General features: G+C 42.9%; 1 protein-coding gene across 1 annotated transcript in view; it reads right to left on the reverse strand.

Moving 5' to 3' along the window:
- Positions 1-24,897, reverse strand: part of Ankfn1 (ankyrin repeat and fibronectin type III domain containing 1) — a 309,663-nt gene that overhangs the window by 240,966 nt on the left and 43,800 nt on the right. Inside the window, exon 2 of the mRNA XM_021177915.1 lies at positions 9,166-9,206. Within this exon, the coding sequence (XP_021033574.1) occupies positions 9,166-9,206 (41 nt within the window). The remainder of the gene's footprint in view (positions 1-9,165; positions 9,207-24,897) is intronic.

Raw genomic sequence — 24,897 nt, forward strand, 5'->3', positions numbered from 1 at the left:
TTCCCCGAATAAAGCCTCATGTGGTTTGCAACAAGCTTGGTCTATCGTGAGTTCTTGGGTGTCCGCTATGGTCCTGAGGCCTGATCGAGGGGCTCCTCTCGGAGTCTTTCAATAGGATGATCGTTTCAGCATTTTTTTTTTTTTTTTGCTGAAAAAATATCTCTCTGTGTGTGTATGTGTTGCACCAATGTTGTGTTTTATTAAAAAAAATAAGAGGAAGCCAGGGATATGTTTGGTAGAGACGTGATTTGGTGCGGAGGAAGGGGTCCCTCTGTTGGCCCATGCTGAGGCTTCCCTTCCTTCTGAGGTACTAGCCATAAGACAGATATAGTATGGAATAGAGTTTATTTAGGGCATGGGGAGGGGAGTAGAGGGAGTAGAGACAGAGTTAGGTACGGGGGGGGGGGAGTAGAGGAGAGGCCAGCGATGAACATGTGAAAAGATAGACAGGAGGGGGATGGAGAGAGAAGGGAAGAGAGGAAGAGGGGAAGAGAGTGAGAAGGAAGCAAGCAGCCCCTTTTATAGTGAGCCAGGCATACCTGGCTGTTTCCAGGTAACTGCAGGGCAGACTCTAGAAGAAATGCCAACAGTGAGCACAGGTGTGTAAATGTGTGGAAGTCAGAGGACAACCTCAGGTGTCAGTCCTTGCCTTCAACCCTGTTTGATATAGGAGGGTTGCTGGGACTTTCTGGCTGCTAGCCTAATACCAGGTTCAGGAGAACCCTGTATCAAAATCATAATGCAGACTGATTGTATTGGCTGGTTTTGTGTGTCAATCTAACACAACCTGGAGTTATCACAGAGAAAAGAGTCTCCCTTGAGGAAATGCCTCCATGAGAGCCCACTGTAAGGCATTCTCTCAATTAGTGATCAAAGGTGGGAGGGCTCATTATGGATGGTGCCATCCCTGGGCTGGTAGTCCTGGGTTCTATAAGAAAGCAAGCTGAGCAAGCCAGAAGAAGCAAGCCAGTAAGTAACATCCCTTCATGGCCTCTTCATCAGCTCCTGCTTCCTTACCTGCTTGAGTTCTAGTCCTGACTTCCTTAGGTGATGAACAGCAACGTGGAAGTATAAGCTGAATAAACCCTTTCCTCCCCAACTTGCTTCTTGGTCATGATGTTTGTGCAGGAATAGAAACCCCGACGAAGGCACAGATATCGAGCAGGACACTGGGTATCCTTCTCTAACTTCTATGTACATTTGTCTGCTCACATAGGTTTGTGCACCACCCCTGAGGTGTCCTTTAAAGGTAAAGTGGATATTGGTTATTCATATTATTTTCCTCCTACCGACATACACTAAATACTGAGATAAAAGTTCACTATGTTGACTAGGCTGGGTTCAAACCCTCAACCTTCCTGCCTCCAACACCCACTTTGGGCTTACAGAGTATATGCTACCAGCCCACTCATAATGTTTTCCCTTCTTGATTCATTTGGTTATGATCCTGGGGAAGGAACCCGGGACCTTGGACTTGATGGGCAACTTCTCTTCCCACTGACCCTACAATCTTAGCCAACACTTTCTGTTTCTGACAAATGAGCTCATAGGCACTGTACTAAAAGGTTAATATTAGACCCTTCTTCTTAATGCTCCACAATGATTTTGTGTATAGTTCTTGTTATCTGTGCAATCCTCTCCCTTCCTGCTATCCTGATGAAGCCACAGCTAAAGCAGCCAAAGGCATTTCCTGCTGAGGACATGCTAGCCAGGGGAAAAAAAAAACAGAGCCACAAAGATTGCATTCATGTGATTTTGTAAGCCATGGGGATTTCCTAAGGGGTAAGCAAAGGTCAAATGCCCACAGGCTTATGTCTGTGCCATGTGGGCATTTATGCAGTCCATACAGTCAGACTGACTTGGCCACCTGAGATCTCTTAGGGATGCAGGGAGAAGAGAGTAGCTTGCATGCTTCATGGAGCATCCCCATCCAGGTAGTGCACTGTCCCACCCCATGGTTCACTCTCTGTGGATACAATGAATATCGACCTCTGGCAATTCTTTTTCCATTTTCCATTAACCCTGCTTATGGCCCCTGCCATCTATTTAGGACAATATTTAGGACAGATCCAGTGATACAGTCTTTGGGTCAGCAATCAGCAGTGAAGAGGAAACCATCTTCACGGTGAGGATGGATGGGTAAGAAATGCCTTTGGGAGATGAAGCACATTGATCTGTGACCAAATTCTAAATCAGCTTTTCAGAAAAATGATTTTTGAGTTGGCGAAAACAGCAATAGCAGCAATTTTTAAATATCCACCGTTTTCGGCTCTCCCTCCCACTCCTTCCCCCACCGCTATCGAAAGTGGAAGGGCCAGTGTTATGCTGGGGAGGGTTTGCACAAGGAGCGATTGTTAGAGTTTTTAGGAATTTGTGAGCTATTTGCTAAACACAGGCATTCTAAGAGGTTAAATTATATAGGACAGTTACATAACTTGTATTAAGAACAAAGGAAGAATACACTCAAAACTCATTGCTCCCTGATTGCTTTGCTCCACTGTGTGGTTTTCCCAGTGGTTTATCTCTCTGTTCCAGTGTAGTCAGGTGTGTTACTATGTATCCCCTTAACTCTTCAGTCACTAATATGTTGGTATTTGAAATGTCTATAAAGGAGTATTCAATCATTTGTTCATTAATTCATTCTTTTTTTTTGGTACTTGGGGTCTAAACTGAGGGTCTTGTGCTTGCTAGGCAAGATTGCTATCACCGAGCTACACCCCAGTTCCTTGAAGGAACGATTATGCCACACAGATTAGCAAATACTACAGGTGAGGCTTTGATATCTTGTCTTATTAAGCGTCTAGATTACAAAGTCAATGGGTACAGTTCTAATAATGGAGATTAAACAAAAAAAGACTGATCCCTCTATTGTGGTCCCATGATGAACAGTGTAAAATTTGAAGAACCATTCAATTGTATTAAAAACAAACAAACAAATGGCGTCCCACTTAGCACTGAATGTACTCACATTACTGGGGAAGAGAGTGTCTTTGACGCACACTCATGCTTCATTTTTGTCTGAGTCACAAGCATGATCAGAAATATCAACTCTATTTACGTGGGAACTCTATTCACTCATCCATTGCAGCCTCAAGATGGAGACAAGAGAGCTTCACACAAAACGGGAGCAGAATCCTGTGAGAGCAAGTTAGCTATAGGGAAGCTATAATACCGTATTCCATGTTTGATTGTTATTTGTAAACTGGCTTATATGCCCATCCTATCAGTAAGAGTTAAAATCAGTACATGAAGTGTACACACACACACACACACACACACACACGCACGATTGTGCAGTGCACAGTCCTCTATCATTTTCAGAAGCAGTGTCAGAAGGGCATATTGAAATTACATAAGAAGTGGTGTTGCTGTGGATAGAACATCACAGGCCTCTCATAACTTGATGATTCTGTAGAATCAGGAATGATTAGGGGGAAGAGGTAAGTGAGAAAGAAAGCAAAATGAAGTGGGATTGCAGTGCGTACAGTCATAGGGAGGAGGGGGGAGTGGGACAGATTGAATGGGATATGTCCACAGTAGGCTCAGGTATTTAAACACTTGTTCCTCCATTGGCGTCACTGTTTGGAGAAATGATGGAACCTAGAGCCTTGCTGGAGGAAGTATATCACCAGGGTATGTTTTAAGAGTTTATAGTCTTGCCCACTTCCAATTTACTCTCTTGGCTTCCTGTGTGTGGCTAAGGATGTGATCTCTAAGTTTCCTGCTTGGGCATTCTGCCTCCCTGCCTTTCTTGCCATTGTAGGCTCTCCTTCTGGAATTGTAAGCCAAAGTAAATCCTGTCTTTGTTGAGTTGGCTTGGTCATGGTGCTTTATGACAGCATCAAAAATGTAAATACTTCATGAGGATTGAGCAGTAACTACAAGGAAGGTGGCAGGACATCTTGAGATTAGGCTGTTGTAGAATGAGATGCAGTCCTTTCTGAAGGGCTTTTGTAAATGGTGACCATGTCGTTTACCTCTTCAGATGTCTCTGTTTCCATCGAATGTGTATCTGAAATTTGGTAGTCCATAAAGTAGTTTATTTAGTTAAGTTGCACTATCATGTCAATGCTGATATGATTATTTGGAATTACCCCCCACAGTCCTGGGGTTCTGTGAACAAGTTATGCCCAATTGTTGTTCCTATTCACACAGGGGGATGACATGGCCCGCCAACCTTATAATAACCTATGAGGCATGTTCTCACATTAGGAACAAGCTCAGAGAGATGAGACAAAGCACAAAGCTGGCAAAGTCTAGTGTGGATATAATGCAAATGACCTAGACCTGAGCTCTCACAGGAGTCAGCTTTAGAAGAGAAGATTGTCATGTAGCAGCAGACACATATAAAACTAGCCTTTACGTTTATAAAGGGCACAAATATCAATCTGTAGATAGGTCCCTGTTGGAGTAGGAGAGCTGCCTGTTAGAATTTGCTGCTCTGTTTTGGAAAAATGTTCACTGAACCTCAGTTTGCGCAGGAGAATGTCATAGACATTTCAGGGGAGATGTAGATGAATAAAATATGACTCTCCCCTTAAGGAGCTCAAAATCCAGATATTCCTTCTTTACCAATCTCTTGAGTGAAGTCAAGAGGCAAACCAAAATGGAACAGGGGTTTAAAGAAGAAGAAGAAAAAAAAATCACCAGAGCTCCCGTCAGTTCTCAGGAATAGCCTGAGATGGAGCTGTGATCCAGGTTAAGGTCTTATGTTATGAAACACCATGTACAGAAGGATAAGCAAAGCTGGGCAGCTTAGCTGTGGCCTCTTAAGGCTTCTGGGTTAACCTTGGGGCCAAAAAGCTATTAAATTGCTTGAAGTTCTCCCCACTAGACTAATAGAAATCCCGCACCTGGGATGAAAGCTTTGTTTCCTTGGAGCTCTGTAGGGCCAGGCTTCTCAACAGCATCGTTTTTTTTATTTCAGGCTGTAACATTTTAAGACAGACACTGAACCTGGGCAAACAGAAAGCGCTAACTAACCCAGTCCTTTGAAGGATGCTTAATGGGACTAGGGGAGTTTGGGATAAGGAAGACTCTGAGAGTACATGAGCTTAGATTCCAAAATATTTGGAAGTTTGTCATGTGGGATGAGTGGATGTTTCTAAGTTGATCTAAGAAGGCACGGCCGGCACAAGCGACCTGGAGTCACAGGGGAGCTATCTCAGGCTAGCAAAAGACAGGCTGGTTTTTCTGCTAGAACAGAGGAGCAGAAGAATGGTTCCTATAGGGTTGCTGTGGCCTCTTAGGTTGGGGTATTGGAACTTAAGACATGGAATATGTTTTCCCATCACTCTCCCACCCCCTGCAATTAACAATTCCATAACAAGAGCATTTGCTAAGCCGTAGGCATCACAGTAAGGTCATATTTTCTCCAAGGCAGACCTCGTGGATGGTAATTAACACATGAATAGCTATTATCTTTAAATTCCTTAGAAACTTAAGAAACAATGGCATTTAGGTCATGACCAGTGTAGACATAGATGTCCTTTAGTCTTAGATCTCTGCTGAACAGTGGGAGGCCACAAGCAAAGGGAATCCACTACTTGATGACCTAGGGTCTGTTTCCAGACAAAGAAACAAACAGAAGGAATGCAAGGTGTCCATGAGTGCAACTTCAGATTCTTCAGTTTGGATGCTTAGCAGCTCTGAAAAGGCAACAGAAGGCAGCCAAGCCTTTGCTGAGGCAATGAAAAGAGACAGAATAAACCACTTTGCCCTAGATAAATGCCCCATCTCTGTATGGCTTGGCACCACAGACCTCTGCAAAGGCCACTTCAACTGCTAGAAAGGAGAAGCAAAGGCCACCAGAATACAGCCAAGGCAACAGATTCTGGCACATGTGAGCTTGTGCACATGAAACAAGCAATTAGCAAGTAGATATAGACAGACTCGTCCAAAGAAGAGGCCAGTGCCTGTGACACACGGGGGTGGGGATGGGGGTACGCAAAACAAAACTCCTCTAAGCTTGGTGAATGCAAGAAGAATAAGGAGGAGGAGGAAGATAGAGAGGGGACGGGGACTGAAGAGGTAGAGGAGAAGAGGAGAAGGGGGAGGAAGAAGAGGAGGAGGGAGAGGAGGGAGAGGAGGAAGAGGAGGAGGAAGAAGAGGAAGAAGAGGAAGAGGAGGAGGAGGAGGAGGAGGAGGGAGAGAAAGAGGAGGAGACTGACACTGAAACCCAGACAAACCTCAAGAGAATTTTAGAGGAAAAAATTTTTGCTCAATTGATGAGAGCCCCTAGACAAAACTGTGGGCCCACAATTTATTAAAAGTTGCTTCTTTCTCCTGAATCCACCAACTTCCATCATTCTCAAACATTCTTCCTGACTTCTTTCATTAACGTTCCCTTCTTTCACTGGAGCAGACAGAGCTCTGGGGAATCTCCCCCCTACCCCACCACCTCAGCCCCACCAACAGGGCATTGAATGAGAGCCAGGGTGTTGTCTGCATAAAGAGAAATTGCAAAACCACAAATTGCAGAAAATCCAGACTGCCAAAATATCGAAAGGAACACACAATATCGCCATGCCTCTTAAAAAGCAATTGCGCATTTTACAGGCCTCTGGATAGTTCAGGTTTGCTTGGCAACTTTCTCACACATACCACCCAGAGAGAAGACAGTGCTCCATCAGAGGCAGTGGTCCTGAGGACTGTGGGGACTTGAGTCCAACAACAGTAGGGGCAGGACTGAAGGAGACTGCCTGGGCTCAGCAGGATTCTATTTTCTGTGACTGTATAGATTTGACTTTAAGGCCCAAAGTTTGTCATCAGAATGTCAGAAGCCATGCCAAAAAAAAAAAAAAAAAAAAAAAAATCTCCAAACCAAACCAACCAACCGACCAAGCAAAAACCTCATACAAATCCCTTACACATTAATGTTTGTGTAGGTACACCCCCTCACCAACATATATCTTAGGAGACTACTATAACCTTTGAAACAGTCATCAAAAGTCATTTTTTTTCTTCTTTGATCTTCCATAATAAAAGAACTTAGAGGATGAAGTATTCTCAGTATCATATACCTCAGAGAGAGTAAAATGGGAGGGACTAGGCTGTGAGAACTCAAGAGTTTCACTCTGAGGGTTCCTTCTATGGTCCCACCTTTTCCCCGTGGGGTCTATTTTCCTGACTTGGCAAAGTTGTTCTCCTCCAGTGAAGTTGGTATTCCATGCTCTGTACACATTTCTAAAACCCCATGAAGAGAGAGTGTAGTTATTGGTGAGCTGCATAGGCCCTTGGGCTCCAGAGATGCTGATGACCATGGCTGCCAAAAGGAATCTGAGTAGACATTGACCGGTGGTTTTATTTTCTCTCTCTCTCTCTCTCTCTCTCTCTCTCTCTCTCTCTCTCTCTCTCTCTCTCTAACTCATTAACCAATACATGAAAATCAATCTTGTAAAATATTAGGCTGGTGGCTTGGAGAGATGGCTCAGCAGTGAGGAGCGTGCACTGCTTTTCTAGAGGCTCCAAGCTGGGTTCCCAACTCCCACATCAGGTGGCTCACGACCACTTGCCATGACTCTAGCTCCAGAGGATTTGAGCTCCCCTCTTAACTCCATGGGCATCTGCATTCCTGTACACACAACCCCACCCCACCCCCACATAAAACATAATTAAAAATAAAAAGAGACCTTTAAAAAATTAAATGGCTAGCCACATAATATTTACCACGGACACACACAAACTACATTTTAATGTTTAATATTAAATCGCTTAAAACACTTGCAGAACTAACCTGACAGTGCCATATGTTAAAGAGCTATTAAATATTAATACATAGGAAAACAAGCACAAGGCAATCCCTTGAAGTGAGCACCATGTTCTGAAGAGAGACAACCGATGAAAGCTCACATCTGTACAAGAAATATGCTCATGATAACACATGAAAAGGAGGCCTGCTCCTGAAAACCTAATGTGACTTTATTGGGAAAAGCCACTTCAAACATTCCCAACATGCAGGGGTTTTGATAACACAATCCAGACCAAAGCAATAGAACATAGAGCTCAACATTTAGAAACAGCCTGGTGGATGCATAACACTTGGACGTGAAGTTTGAATGATGCTGAGAGTCTCTTGCTGCTGATGTTTGAATATTTACTGGTGAGCAGTGGGATCAATTTGCTGGATGGAGCCAACAGAAAGACATCACCCTGGGAAGTCAGGATAAACTAAGTTTTTCTTGCAGTTCAGCTGAACACATTGTCTTAGGGACTGAATGATCCAACAGGAGTTTATTAGCGCTCATGTGGTATGTGCAATTCCAGGGAGACCTCGGGATTCTGACAGGTCTAAGAATGTCTAGTTAAATGCTTCAGTGGCTGCTAAGATGAACCCCTTGCTGGAAATTCTGTATAAACCAGGATTGTATAAACTGCAAATAGCTGGCTCACCCTTTCACTCTGTGGTTGCTTATCTTGTGACCACTTATCTTCACTGGCAAGGAGCTCATTAGCCTTTTCAGCTACTTGTGAATATCCTACAGCCTTCATATGGGACCTAAATCAATCCTCTGCCTTTTAAACTGATGTATTACTAGATTATTCCAGAGATAAACACATACAGAGATATATATTCACATGCTAATTTTAAAGAAAAAAACCCCCGTGAAATGCCTATCCTCCCAGTTCAGACCCAACACAATTATATCCGGTCTTACAGAAGAGAAGAGATGTGTAGTTTGGTGTAGACACTGGGAGTTCCAGAGTGAATACAATATACAGGAGATTTGCTCTAGAAAGAAGGTTTGCACAATAGCCATAATTAGAAGATACAGGAAGGGAATTAGTGAGAATATTACCTTGCTCTTAAACAAGGAGGGGCCTGTGAATCTATGGCGGGGACTGACTGAGGGAAGAGAAATAAATTAGCCACTTCAGGGGTGAAGAATATTCAGATGTTGGATGCCATTTAGCCATAATGTCACAACAAATGTGCCTAATGCCCCCTTTGCTTTTAGATGCAGTGATCTCGTTGCCACAGTTGCAGATCTTCTTCCAAAACCATTTCTGCCCCCATGAAATGCTAGCTTCAAACCGTGGCCTCATTTAGTGGCACCGGATTTTAATGATGCAGCAGGAGGAGGTGGGAGACGGGAGCCGTAAAGACGAGGTTTTCGGAGCAACAGTTGAGACACAGATATTATTTTAAGGAAGAACTGTACTTACATTTTGCTGCAAGTAAAATGTCTGTCTTTGAAGGGCAGCCTCTGTAATAAAGAGAGAGAGAAAAAAAACATGTTTAAGAAATTGTACAGTAACGAATTCAAATGGGAGGAAAAAGAAACCCGTATTGAATCGCCTTTAAACGTGCAATCACTGATGGAAAATAATGAGGAATCTAAAGATGAAGACTTATTTATCGGGAGATTCTTCCTGGGGAGCAAGGAGCTGGAGCCAACAGAGGAAGCATTTAAAGCAACTGCCCTATCTCCTTCCATTCTCAGTTCCCAGCTCCTGAGCATCCTGAATACTGATGTTCACTTTGCCTCCCAGGCCCTATCCTGCGGGAGAACTAGGAGGCATCTGGTTGCCTAGCTCACCAGCTTAGATTCAGCATCCTCCTGCTTCTGGTTCACACTGGCATTCTACCTTGTTTTTGAAGGTCCAGTTCTGACATGTTGTTCCATTAAAAGAATGTCCTCAAAAAAGAAAACAAACCAAGCCAAAACAGAACAACAAACAACTATAGTTTTTTCAACTCGTGTTTATTGGGGTAAGTAAACGGTTTTCTCTTCCAAGAAATAAAAGGCATTTGTAGGGGCTGCTGAAGGGAGACTGCAGGGCATGCCAGGCTTCTCCAGGATGGCCATGAAAAGGGAAAACAATTAAGCTACCTGACCACTTAGAAGGGATTCACCAAGTGTGCAGGCATTTTTTTTTCATTATGGCAGCCATTCAGACACTTCAGCTTGCTTTAAAAATAAACTTGGTCATAACCAGGGGAGTACTTTTTAGGGTGGCATGTTTAATGGGCAATGCCAACCAAAGTCCTCCCTCTCCACCTCTACCTTGCATCATCTCCCAAAAGCATGACAGACGCTAAACATTCTGAGATTTGAGTGGATCAAGGACGTATCGTAGATTGAGCACTCAAGTCATCCAAGGGTCCTCAGACCCTCCTAAGGATCTCACTGTGGACACTGAGCTAGAGAAGTTTGATTAGCTACTATGTGAACAATATGCTTCCAACCTCTGTCATTTGATTTGTGTATAACACCGCCCCCCCACACATTTTCTGTGCTGTGTACATATGTACATGTATGTATCTGGGGGTACATGCATGCAAGTGGTAAGTATGGAAGTATCTATAGTCAATAATCACACACACACATGGAGGCCAGGGGAAGACTTCTGAGACTTTTATTATCTTCCGTTTATCTTTCCTATCTTATTCCCTCGACACAGGGTCTTTTGCAGATCTAGAAGCTTCTGTTTTTGCTTAGTCTGGCAGGCCAGTGAGCTCCTAAGAATTGCTAGACCCACAAGACCATGCCTGGCTTTTAAATGAATGCTAGAGAAGAGAATGTATGTCTTTATGCTTGCTCTTACCAACTGACTGAGTCATCTCCTCAGCCCCGACCTCTGTCATTTTTCTTAATAATAGTATAACTTTAGGAACCAATTCAGTGCTCAACAATTGATCAAAGATAACAGTGCTCTTTCAAAGACAGTTGTAAGAGTTAAAATGAACAATGAGTGTAAACCTGGGGATCTATCCCATAGACAACCACCAAACACAGACACTATTGTGGAGGCCAACAAGAGCTTGCTGACAGGAGCCTGATAAAGCTGTCTCCTGAGAGGCTCTTCCAGTACCTGACAAATACAGAAGTGGATGCTCACAGCCATCCATTGGATGAAACACAGAATCCCCAATGAAGGACTAGAGAAAAAACCCAAGGAGTTGAAGGTGTTTGCAGCCACATAGGAGGAACAACAATATGAACTAACCAGTATCTCCAGAGTTCCTGGAACTAAACCACCAACCAAAGAAAACACATGGTGGAACTCGTGGCTCTAGCTGCATATGTAGCAGGAGATGGCCTAATTGGTCATCAATGGGAGGAGAGGCCCTTGGTCCTGTGAAGGTTCCATGCTCCAGTATAGGGGACTGCCAGGGCCAGGAAGTGGGAGTGGGTGGGTTGGTGAGCAGGGGGAGGGGAGAGGGGATAGGGAATATTTCAGAGGGGAAACTAGGAAAGGGGATAACATTTGAAATGTTAATAAAGAAAATATCTAATAAAAATAAAATAAAATAAAATAAAATAAAATAAAGTAATGGATACTATAATGTGGATCTGGAATGTTCCAGATCTACACACTCAGATTTTAAATGGTGGGTCTTCAGCTTGGCACTGTTACCAAGCGATAGAACTTTGAGGAACTGGAATTTGGTGGGACAAGAGAGCTCTGATCCCTTCCTTCCTCTCTCCTTTGTTTCTGGACACGAGGTGAATGGTTTTGCTCTATTATGGCTTCTGCCACAGTGTGTTGTTAGGAGTCCAAAGCAGTGAAACCTCCAGCTATGGACTGAAGCTTCTAACACTCTGAGCCAGAAGAACATCTTTCTTTATAAGCTGATAAGACCAGATGTTTATTACAGGAACAGAAAGCTCACTAGTGCACCAAAGACTTGCTAAATATTAATTGGGCTTGTTAATGTTGTTAGAAGGCCAAGTTGGGAAATCAAATTAAGAAAGGGCACCCAGGAAGGGAAAAATTTAGACATTCTTACATGGGTAAGACATTTCCCCTATCAGTTGTCATAATCACTCCAGTTTCTCTCCCAGATTAGTTTATCAGAACTTCATTTCTCTGTCTGTGGAGTATCATGCACACAATCAGTATCATCACTAGAAAAGCTTTTCGTGTGTGAACAAACCAACTAATCCCTTGTCCATAGGGACGGGGGTAGGGTGGGGTGGGGAGCTCAAGGTTGTCACATTGTTAAATTGCTGGCCCCATAAAGAATGGGGATCACTGCTGTCTATGCAGGTAGGTGTTACATTTTTATTGGCTGGGTTTTGTGGATAGGCCTGGTAGTGTAATATGTATGCCACTAATTGGAAGAAACTATAGATGCCTCTCTGTTTCCAGGCCTGCATATGCTCCCCTACCTCTTCCTTCTCAGTACAAATGTGTACTGAAAAGGCTTCAGAAATTGTGTCCTCATGAGCTCCTTTGAGGAACTCGTTGCTAAGAAACAAATACAGAACTCTCTTACCGCCTAAGGAAAACTTTTTACTATTTCCTTAGATAATGGGTTCTTTAGCCACAAAGTATGAACAAAGAAAAATTGTCTGCTATTTCAAAGATTCAATGGACAAGGACTCTTCATTGGGGGAACAATTTTCCACGATATCATTGATTACTTTAAACACTACTCAAAGCTCTCCTCAAGATGGCATTATGTAGCTACTTAATGTGTGGTACTTATTATTTTCCTTGGGGTACAAAATTAAGTGAACAGAGACTTCACAGCTATGTAAAAACTAGGCTTTGCTTTTTAAGACTTGTTTCTACCACAGAAGAAGGAGAAAAAGAGCCCCTTAAGCCGACAAACTAACTCATTCAACAGCCTGTTGAGTACCACGGTGTGCAGAACACATTGCTGGCTCCTAATTATGTACCTCATCATTCCTTATAAATACAAGTCTGGTTCTAGAGACTACCAGACAGTTCAGAGAGACCCCATGGCAACAGGATTCAGAATTATACTGCTGGCTGGTAACAGGGAAGGTACTGATATAGTCTAGAAAGAGAAATGTACATTTAATAGGGATAGTTACTACGAGTCCTGAATGCTTAGTATATCACGAACTGCCTGAATGCTTTTATATGATAAGCTTGTTCCTGAGAACAACATCACAAGAAGGTTTGGTTCCTACTCCAGGGCAGAAGGGGAGAAAGAAGGTGTGTGTGTGTGTGTGTGTGTGTGTGTGTGTGTGTGTGTGTGTGGTGTCCCATACCAAGCAGAAGTGTATCACTAAGGCCAGGGGGTCTTGGCAAGAGACATTGGTCCCTTTTGGGGTCTTAGAACCCAAGACTGCCATTTGCAGTCTTTGACATGTACTGTAGAGAGCCCAGGACTGTGGATTTTGAGATGAAGTAGCTCTTACCTTCTATGATGAAAATTCAACTAATTTCATCTCTGTTTTATGTTAATTCTAGTTATTTGCTCTATTCTGTGGTAGGAGCAGTTATTTTGGATTTCACTTTCTCCCAGGAGTGCTGGGGACCAATGTTCCTAAATGATCTGGTAACTCAAGAATGACTAGTGAAGGCTTTATTCTAGGGAAACTATTTCTAATGGCCAGATAAGACTTTATGAACTGTGGACACTCTTCGCATTCTGATAGAGTACTTTTTAAATAGAACCTGACATTTCAATACTGGGCCCTAGCTCAGTGGTAGACCATTTGCCCAGCATGCATGAAGTCCTAGATTCTGGCCAAATACTTCCATCTGACCTTTTGAGATGAAGGGATTGGGGTTCTGATGTTGTAGTTTGAAGGCTTTGGTCTACAACCCTCAAACTGAGCCCTGAGCATATGATAAGCAATATGATAAGCACTCTCAGCAATTCTACCAAGCAACGTGATGATCTGTAGTTAGTTACTAGACCTGTCTAAGTTTGGATGCTTTTATCCTTAAAATGAGACTAGAACAGCACCGCATCTCTCCTGACTGCTATATTTACTGGAAGGCTTAATGCAAATAAGGAACCGGGCAAACACTTGGACCATCCTAAGTGCTTAACATGCCACTAGTTACAGCTGACTTTAGTAAGCCCCAACTGAGACAGTACCTACCATCCAGCTTCCGAACTTCTACTCCTGCTTCTTAAATGGCCACAGGCAGGCACCAAGCTTCCTCGCTTTTTGTCTCTGACTTTGGGTCCAGTATTAACACACCACAGGCTCAACTTGAAAAAGTCCTGTCAGATTGTTTCTGAGGACTTCATAAACAGTGTTTTAGTGGTCAATCCCACTCCTCAGTTACTGCTGGTGTTTAAAGAATTTTCTAAGCGTTTCCAATGCTCTCTCTTATGGCGCTGGAATTTGGCTACTTTTCTACATAGCCTCAGCACTGTGTCTCTGCCCGGACTTGGGTGGGCGTTCCACTGCCTTACTGTGTTTACTTATAAATGGTTTCTTGTGTTTTGATTTCTTTCTAGCTTTCTAACAGTTAAAGTGTTTTTAATTTAAATAAACAATTTTCGTTTCAGAGTTTGGAAATTACAGAAAGCACTAAAGTGAGGCAAAAGAGCTCAGAACAACAGAGATTTATTTTGATGTGGGTAAAGAAGCAAGCGTCTTGCTCGGCGATCTGGTCTTGCATCTATGAGAGAGACTGTGCATCTGGGTAGCATTCCTAATGGTCTATGCTAATCAGGGCAAGCATGTGCATGCCTATGTATTCACTCCAGTGCACCCCTCTACATGTGCAAATCTCTATCATTCAAGCTTTTTTTTCAGTGAAAATAATATGCTATATTATTTTATGTAATGTGCTTTGATTCTTTATAAAAATAATTTTTTTATTTTTATTTATCTTAATTTTTATTTTTAAATTGATTTTAAATTAGGTATCTATGTGTGTGACTATGTGTGGATACACATAAGTGTGTGCAGGTGACTTGGAGCTGGAATTACAGGTGGTTGTGAGACACCCAATGTGGGTGCCGGAGATCTAACCCCGCCCCTCCGCAAGTGCTTTTCATAGATGAACCTTTGTCTGGTCCCACTTTTCTCCTGTAATTATAATTTTGTACACATAACTCACTATTTATCAGATGTTTGAAATACATTCTAGGCACTGGGCATATAATTCTTATATAAACCCAGTGTTATAAACCACCAAGTCCTTTTTAACCAACTAATTGCATGGGAGACCTGCTGGAAAATGGACCACACTTACACTGATGTGAGGTAGGAGGTGTGAGAGAGTGATGCGGAAACAAGTGAAGATTTTCCTAACTAAAGGAGCATAGACTTTTTCCAAAGAAGGACCATATGGATTTGTGGGAAATGGTGAGTTTGTAGCAAAGAGAACTAAGGTGTACTTCTACTTTAAAACTTTTAATAGTTACTATAAATTCCTGAATGCATGTAGCAGGAATGGCAGGATCGCCTCTATGTAAACGCTGGGGGCCACACAGCCACAAAAGCATCTCCTGCAGGAGGGCCTAACTGAGGACTTCTTGAGAGACCAAGAATTGCTGGTGAAGACAATGTCAGCCAATCAGGAACTGCTGTTTAGAAGAGATGCTTTCTTAGAACCAATGGCGTGCAGGTGGAGGCTATTAAAGGAGCTTGCTGCAGCATTTCTCACCTGCTCCCGGAGTCTGTGTCATTGACTCTGCGCTACCTCATTCCCAACCCCCAAGGGCAGGTAGGGTCAGGTGACAAGTAGTCCTGGGCACAGGCACCAGGTGAGAACATAATCCAAAGGAATGAGTCAGAGGAACCTTCTTGCCAAGCGCGTTGAAGGAAGGACACAAAAGCAAACCAGTAACCTGGGTAGTCAGGGATACATCTCTCAGGTCACTGGGATGTCGCAGTGAACTGGTGTAGGCTAGAAAGAGCACTCCCCATAGAAAGCAGCATGCACAAAGGCCCTGATACAGGACACCTAAAACAGGACACCTGCCAAGACAACACTAAATAGCATGCAACAGTTTTGGATTGAAGAATTCCATGGGGCAGAACAAGGAGGGGTGGGGATAAATCAAACAAGTTAAGGTCATCTCAGCCACGTTGAATATTATTCTCAGAGCTGCAGAAGACCGTTAAAGGTTGTTAGCATAGGAGAGAGATGTAGACGGGTTGGTGCAGTCCATGGTGGGGGGAGGAGTGTGAGGCAGTGTCTGCTCAAATTGTACAGAGCAGATGCAAAAGAAGCACCTAAAGGATGGCTACCATTTTCAAAGGCCTGCCTCTTGTCAATCACTTCGATCAACCTCCCAAAAGCTCTAAAGTTTTCAAAAGAGCCCCACAAACTTGGTACTTAGTGTTGACATACAGACCTGTCAAAGACACTTCAAATTCAATTGATAATGAGATTTGTGAATTATATGATAGTTCTGCTTAGTTAGGTTATTTTGTTTGTTTGTTTGTTTGTTTGTTTTTCGTTTTGAGCCTCTATACTATACTCATGAGTATTTGAAAAGGCAAAGTTGATCTAGACCTTGAATAGATGGTATAAGATATATCTACATTATGAAAGGGATAGGACCTCTAAAATTAGCTTATGGTTGGCTGGACAGGACGGGAACAGGGTCTTTTGACTGGAAAGATGGAGGGCTTTTAATGGTAAAGATATTGACTATTCAATCTTAAAATTAAACCCCAAAACGATGTACTACCCTTTAGTGTTGAATTCCTCCATCGTTCAGGTCCTTAAATAGGAGCCAGAGTAGGCCCACCCACCTATGGGCAGGGGAAACTTACCTCTGGGGTAACATCTGTTAGGCCTAAACTTTTAAGATTTTCTCTATTTCTCTCCTCAATATTTTTATCTTTAATGAAAATTGTCCTTGAGAATGGATTTCTTTGCCTAGAACTACCAAGAAGTTCAGCTAACCCATGATATGCCTACTTTCTATAATAGGGGGCCAGATAAGTATGGGAAATCAGATATCAATGGCGCTGCACATGGAGAAGGACCATATTAACAACACGAAGTCTTCTTGTCTCACAGGTCTCCTCACAGATGGGTAAACTGAGGCATTGGTGCCCACAGGGCTATGCTTTAGGGACCATCACAGCATGCTGTGGATGTAAACCACATCTCTTTGGTGAGCTAACATTGATCTTCCAAAAAGCTTTTAATTTCTGCAGCAGGAGCTTTTGTGGAACCGTGATAGGCAGCCTGTTTTCTGGTTGAGCTAGGTTTAAACCTGGAAGACCCAGCAGATAACTCTGCAAGAGACAGAAGGCCCATTTGGCATGCTCCCAGACACTAGCTCCTGACAGGAGGCCCCTGCCCGCCGGCCCTGCTTTCTTCTCAACTCTTTTGTGACATCCAGTAGAGTCTGCAGTGTCCAAGAGCTAGAACCTGTGGTCCCCAGACTCCATGCAGGCTCCGGGACCCCGAAGCAATTCCCACAGTTCTGCAGGGACCCCAGCCTGCACCTTCTCCACCTCTTGAGCGGGGTCCTGGGGCTTCTCACAGCCTGATGCCCACCCGGTGGTGGTGGCATGGGGTCCATGGCACAGTCAGACTTCCTGTATCCCGCCTTGCCCAACTGCCTCAGCCCTGAACTGGACACGGGACCTCATTTTTTTTAAATAGATATTTTCTTTATTTTCCTTTCAAATGTTATCCCTTTTCCTGGTGTCCCCTCCAAAAACCCCTTATCCCCTCGCCCCTCTCACTGCTCACCAACCCACCCACTCCTGCTTCCTGGTCCTGGCATTCCCCTGTACTGAGGCATAGAACCTTCACAAGACCAAGGGCTTTTCCTCCCATCGATGACCTACTAGGCCATCCTCTGCTACATATGCAGCTGGAGCCATGAGTCCACCATGTGTTTTCTTTGGTTGGTGGTTTAGTACCAGGCAGGACCCCATTTTTAGTTGTGAGCCTAGCTTTTTTAATGGCTGAGCCATCTCTCCAGCCCAGGACCCCATTTTTAATCCGTAGAGCTTCAGGTAATAATCCAGCCAGAAGGAGAAAAGCAAATACCAACTACTTAACTGAAGGTGGTCAGCTCCAAGGATGCCTGGCAGTTCCACTCATATTCAAATCCATGACATCATTAAAATAGGATCTGATACAGAATATTTTCAATTTTCAGACATTCATTCTCCTATTGTCAGCTAACAATACGGACTCCTAGAAACCTTTCATGTCTCTTCAGCACTGTTCAAACCTTATAATTAAATGACGAATTTCTTAGGATTAATTATTCAAATATCAAAGTGATGGGTTTGAGCAAGCAATAGACTATCTTTCTAATCTGTGCTAAATAACGTAATCTGGCCATGGGACCGTGGTGTGTGTACATAGCAAGCTATCAATTTTAATGAAGCATTGCCTTTGAAGTCACAAGATATTATGAAGTCCACATATAAAAAAATTTGAAAGGAAAAAAAATAAAAGAAAAGGCACTAAAATTCTTTCTCACAAAAGCTGACCTCCATCTGAGCTGTTTTAAACCTCCTCCACCTGGGGAGGTCACAGCATGGGAACTCTCTTCTGCAGTATTTAGAACAATGTTTCACTCATCACAGCTATGCAAGGAAGAGTGAACCTCCAGGCTTCTCAGGCAGCAAGATTCTGTGTACCTTGGAGTCTGTCCACCCTCACTGCCTCTGTCATCAGTACCTCTGCCCAGGATCAGCCACAGAATTTGGGTATTGTGGTGTCAAAATGAAAAGTAGGGTCCCTTGTTCTAAAACGACTCAGATTTTCAAGATGTTGACAGCAGAGTGAATATTCTATGAGCCCAAAGAGATCATCCCCATGACATTTTAACTGATAACCTCTATCTATGCCTGTGCCTGGCTGGCAAGCTGTGTTAGTCTAGCATCAGTTCAGAGTAGGGCAACCTGAAGCCCTAGTTTCCCAGTTTCCATGAAACTTTGCCAGTTGCTGCTGTGTTTGGTGGTCACTGGACATTTTCTAGTCCTCAGTTAGATTTGTTGCGTCCAAATCTATGAATTGAAAAAAGGGTAAAGGCTTAGTTAGTATCCTAACCCTAGGCAAACCCTCTCTGGAAAGCTCTGAGACATTACGGAGCAGCACACGAACTCAGGTGTGAAGCCTTGGATACTGGGATAGCTTTCATGACCAGAATTAGCAGGGTCTTGAACTGAACTATACCTCTAGATATTTGTATCACCTTGTAGCTCAGGCTGCCCTTGAACTCTTCTTTCTCTGCCTCCTTGGCACTGGGGTTATAGGTGTGGGTCAGAATGCCTGGCTAACCTTCATCTCTAGCTTGCTTTGGGGATAATGACTTGTGATAAATGTAGTTTTGAAGTCAACAGTGGGTTATCCAGACTTCAAATTACACACAAGTGCTAAATTCCACCCAGAAGAGAGACCTCAAATCTCAGCTTTGGGCTTCAGTGCAGTGCTGGGCCCTGGGAACACTAGCTCCAGCAACCTATGAGGACTTCTCTTTTGTCTCGGTTGGAATTACACAAAGGGTAGGGAGGGGGTGGGTGTGGAAGACCTCTTTAGACTTGTGGCTCAAGTATAAAATCTCATGGTGGCTTTTCTTCATAACACTGACATCCTAAACACACTATGATTCTTAAATCCATATCTGATTCCAGTGTGGACTTGAGATACCTTGACTCAGGTAATGGTTGGAGTAATGGACTCTTCACTTATTTTAGGCATTTGACTAAGGCGTATATTTAAAGAGCTGTTGTCTTGCAGTAACCATTTCTAGGATAAATCTTTGGGCTGAGCAAGAATCAATAGGTTTAGAATATAGACTTTCAGTTTGCATTTAAATTTGACTACTGGAAATAGAGACTCCCCTGGGACTAAAGCACTCCTTTCCTCCCGAGAAATGCTGATCTTTCAGAGATCAAGGAAAGATATGAACCAGGAGAAAACGTTTAATGCTGTTAAAATTAAAGCCAGAGAAGCAGTATGATTGGGGCCTAAAACAATTCCAATAAAAAAACCAGAGAAGATAATGGCAGTGAACAGCTTCAGAGTGTACCTCCTGTGGAGAACAGTTGGGAGACAGTTCCTCAAAGCTACCAAGTTTAGGGACACAGGATGGCTAAACGGCTCTCTACAGAATTATATAAACAGGCTAGCAAGGCCAAAATGGAATGCACTGAAGGTCATCCATTTTGGCCAATAAAACACAGTTCTGTTTCTTTCTTTCTTTTAAATTTTCTTTTCCTGTAGTGGTGAGGCAGTGTCGATGGATGTTCTAGGAATCGAATGGAGCCAGCCTTCTCCTGGAATGTTCAAGAAGATGAGATGGCCAGCTTTGTGGTTGTGGCTTTCTACTGAAGGATTTTGCCCTTATCTGGTATGGAGGCCCATTTGGCAATGTCTGAAGCATTTTTTGGACTATCATGATTTGGGGAGCTGGAGGAGCTACTGACTTCCTGTGGTGCACAGCAAAAGGAGCCACAATAGACTGATCAAGGCCAAGGTTGGCACTGCTGAGCCTGAGATCTGTGTCTGCCCCGGTTACCTTTCACACCGCTGTGATGCAGATGACTTAGAGCCTGGGTGGGGGTGCTTATTCTGGATCATGGTTTCAGAGTTGTTAATCCATCATAGCTGGGTGGACTTTGTGGAGGGCCAGCAAGCAGAGGAAGGGGGGAGGCCCTGTACTCTGATAGCTTTTGCATTTGGTTCAGGCATCAGGCCATGGCACCCACAATCCTCTTTGGAAATGTCCTCATAGATACACCGAGAGATGTACCTCACTCGTATCAGAGGTCATTCTAACTGTAGTCGTTGGCAATGTAGATTAACCTGCCCCACAGTCCAAGGAAAGCCTTGTGTGTGGATGGAGGCAGATGTTGGATTGACTGGCTCACCTTACTTGAAGGACTAAATGCTGATAAGATTTATTTGAACTATGGGGACTTGGGCAGCTTCTGAACTGACTGATATCACTCATCTTAATGAAGGACCTCAAATTACAGAATCAGAAATAGCACCAGGAAGCAAGCAGACAGATAGGACTGGAAACAAAGAGGAAGGAAGGAAGGAAGGAAGGAAGTCTTGGGATGCAGCTAAGGACATCAGTACCGCATGTAGATAAGATGAGGAACCAGGCAAGGGCCATATTACTCCTTTATAAAATGCTAGAGGCACTCACTGCTGCTGGAGGTAGATGTCACAGACATGTCACTTCTTGCTATTAATCAAGTGGTGTAATGTTCTCAAGGCCTGGGAACTTAAATTCTGAGAACAGTTAAAGTTTGGCACAAGAGCATGCTCAAAGCAGTACTGACAGGAACTGCATCCGTGAGAGTTTTGCTTGATTTCTGTGTCTACCAGCAAGAAAGTAGATTAAACACTCAGATCCTGAACAAATCACTTTCTATGTTTTTTTAAATCTAGTAAGAGACTGTTTAATGAAACTGTGACATAGCTTAATTTCATAAGAGATTATCTTGTAGCCACTGGGGGAAAGACATAGCTTTATACACAGTTGTAATTACTCAGAGGAAGTGCTATGATATGTTTAAGGGAAATGAAATTGAGGATGTAATATCACATGTACTTTGGAAACATAAGAACAAAACACTCATAGGTGAAGTTGCAGAAGGAGATGCTGAACATTCACAGGAGGGCTAATGGTAAACAGTGGGAATTCCTCCAAAACTTTCCCCAATGACCTTGAGTTTCATTTATAGTGGGTGTAGTAAATAATGTTACTATTGAGCATTTTAATGAGTGTGTTGTATTGCCCTTAGAAAGAGATGGATAGGGACATTTGCTTCTCACGGAAAACAGATGAATAGATGAATTTCAAAATGGTAAAGAAGAAGTGAAGACATTGCCTAGAAGAGATGGAGAGATGTGTGACTGACAGAAGGTTTGCAGAAGGAAGACCCAAGGAGGATTATAGACCAAATACCCTGACATTTCTTGATCCTTTAGGACTGGTATAGACTTGATGAGCTGTAGTAGAAAAGGCGTCCAGTGGGGCTGACTGATGTTTGCTAACCAACTACAGAAGTGTGAAAGTAAGTTTTAGCACTCTATAGATGTAATGAAAATCAACAAAGTTGGGAATTGCTTTAATGACTACCACATGGAAAAATAGAATAGATTGGCTACAAAAAAATAATCAGAGTTTACCCTTTGACAGGGTGGCTACTATCACTTTTCTTTATAAATAAGGGATATAAACTCATTGTCAAACATACACATTGTCAAGTGAGTCAAAAACAAAACTAGTTCAGCTTTCTGCCAGTTGAGTCCATTGAGTCTAGGTTGTGATTTCAGCATCACATGGTTCAGTAGGAGCATCACAGAGAGCAGAAGTGAGAGAAATTGCAAACAGATGATATGCAAATAAATATTTGCATCCGCTGACATAAATATTTAGAAGTGCTGACAACTCCCAATTATTTTGTTTTAATTGGTTCACACAGAAGCTAATTTTTGACAATTGGACTAGGCCAATTAACACTTCAGTAGCTGTGCTAAGGCCTTTGATCTTCAGAGCACTTTTTTTTTTTTTTTTTTTTTTTTTTTTATGGGGAGAACACAAATGCTTGGGTGCCATGAAATCTCCTTTGTGCCAAAATAAAAATAGAAATAATCTCTTCATTTAATCTCTTATCCCCAAACAGGAATTTTCAAGTCTCCTTCTGCAACCAAAGATATCTTGACCTAGGAGAATGGGGCAAAGAAGGAAGTAACAAGAAATCCTTAAATCTGGTAGCACGAGGATTGAGAGTAGAAATACAGTGTGAGACAAAACCCGCGGAAGTTTTGGATATTGGAACTGTCTCCCTTGAGACCATGGCTTCTAATTAATAAAGTATGATCACAAACACTGCCTGGAATCGGATATCCTTACAGAGAAGGCAGGCATGGTGTGAAAGCTTGCCCGTGTTCTGTCTTCTCTCTAATATATTCCCTACCACCAGCCTATTTTACTGATTATATATTTTCATTAGAAAAACAGGCATATGTATCTGATTTTATTGAGCTTTAAGGCAAGCATGCAACTAAGGAATGCTGAGAGTGGGAGAAATAATCCTCCCTATCAACTGACTATCCAATACCAAATGGTCAACCTTAAAAACATACATACAAATAACATTATACAGACTAAGCAGGCTGTGTGTGTGTGTGTGTGTATGCAAATACATACATACATACATACATACATACATACATACATACATATATATATACATATAAATGCTGACAATTCCCAATATATATGCATCTAACAATAATAATTTTAAAAAGAAGCTATGAATTTGAAAGAGAGTAAGGAGGGGTATGTGGAAAGGTGAGAGGACAGGGAGGAGGAAATGGTGAAACAATAATAAAAAAATTGACAGAAGCCTGGACAAAAAGGAAGCTTGCATGCTTTCCCCAACTTTCTCTGACTCTTTTCTAGCTCCATGGGAGACTGCCTTCCTGGCCCCTTTATGAGTGACGTCACATGACTAGTTCTGGCCAGTGAGTTAGGAGCAAATAGGAATGGCACAAAGTCACTTTCTTTGAGCTGCAAGTGCAGAAGTTGGGGTTGCAAAGGCCTAATGTGTCTCCTCTCCCCTGTGGAAGAGGAAGTCTGTATGTGGGGAGGTCTTCTGAATGATGCATAGGAAGAGGTGTGCTGTGATGACGCACAGCAGATAACCCATTCCACAGTAAGGCTACAGAGAGCCGGTATTCATGCAGACTTGTCTGAATCTCAATCCAGGCTCATTTAAAAATGCTTTCCATCAAAATAAAAGCAAAAACTCATTTCTGACCAAGACTAGAAGTTACAGAACTTGAAAAAGATGGCAGTGGCAATAATGCCAAGTCTGCAACTTGCAAACAATGACTACCGCTTTCGTTGACACTTTACCTCAGTATTTCTTGCAGCCTACTTTTCCAAAGTACAATTCCAAAGGCAGGTATGATTTCTGCCATTTCCATATGTGAGGATGGATGCTCCTTCTCACCATTAAATTCTTAGAAAGATTCCTCTAAACAGAGAACATCCCCACATGTCGGGAGGAGGTTCTCCCATCTTTGTTTCTTTCCCCATTCTCAGCATCCATTCTTGTCCATGTCTGTCCACGTGCTCTCACTGTGAGGTATCACTCAGGGCTGCTAAGGTGGGGAATATCTTTCTAGTGGTAGCAGGGGCATTTCCTGTTGCCTTAAGATGGGTGGGAGCCAGATGATTTCTGAGGAATGCTCAGAAACTAAGGGGGTCTTGGCTCAAGCAAGGCAGACCAAGGCAGGGATTGTCTATATTGTCATAGAGAGGTGACCCAAAGAAGAAGCAAGCAGAGAGGGAGTGGAAGGCAGTGGAGAGCTTACATTTCTAGGATAGGAAGACTCCCTGATACTCTGCAAGGTGTGGAGAGATTAAAGAAGGCCTCTGATAGTGTCTTCAGGAGCATACTAATGTTTAGGGAGATTGTTAGGCCATCCAAACTGGAGGCAGGAAGCTGTCTGTGGGTGGCTGTGCTGAGGGAAAAGAGGACAGCTCCCCTTTTGGTACTTATTTGGGGTGCCAACTATGTAACTCCTAAGAGTGTCTCTGTAACTGCTCATCTGACCTTCCTGGCTGGGACTGAGGAACACGGGACCTGTCACAGCTTCTTCCACTAGTATAGGTATCATTCAGTCCCTTGTCTATAAGTGTTCTTTGTGATGATTCACTTTTGAATGACCCCGCCATTTAAGTGTGTGCAGAAATTGCCCCCATTCAGTGATGAAGAGACCGATACTAAGAAGATGAAATGTTTCATTTACGGTCAAATACTTAATTCACAATAGAGTCAGAATTATAGTTGAGGTCTCTTGACTTCACATGAATACTTGTGGCTCTTTACACTGAGCAAAGATAAAATTCTGCATTCAATTCAAAGAAAAAACCAATGCTGACACTCAAATTCTGGCTACACTTTCTTCTTTCTCCTGGGTGCTTGATGTTTGATGGGTACAGTCACACCTGCTTGCTCCTCTACTTAAACAGCAAAACTTTTCACATTCTGTGGATTCCAGGAATGCTCCATAAATATTTGATGGTCTGCTGTGCTGTCACCCATGTATTTTTAAAAATCCAGAGAACATACACACATTAGGTGGTGCCCAGGCTACGCAGTCTTCTCCAGGTGTGGAGATACGAAGCTCCCCGTGAGCATATCATTATAGGAGAATGATAACAGACCTGCAATAGGCACACACACATAGATATGTGTTATCTCAGAGTAGAAA

This window comes from Mus caroli, chromosome 11 (genome assembly GCF_900094665.2).
Source record: "Mus caroli chromosome 11, CAROLI_EIJ_v1.1, whole genome shotgun sequence".
NCBI lineage: Eukaryota > Metazoa > Chordata > Mammalia > Rodentia > Muridae > Mus > Mus caroli.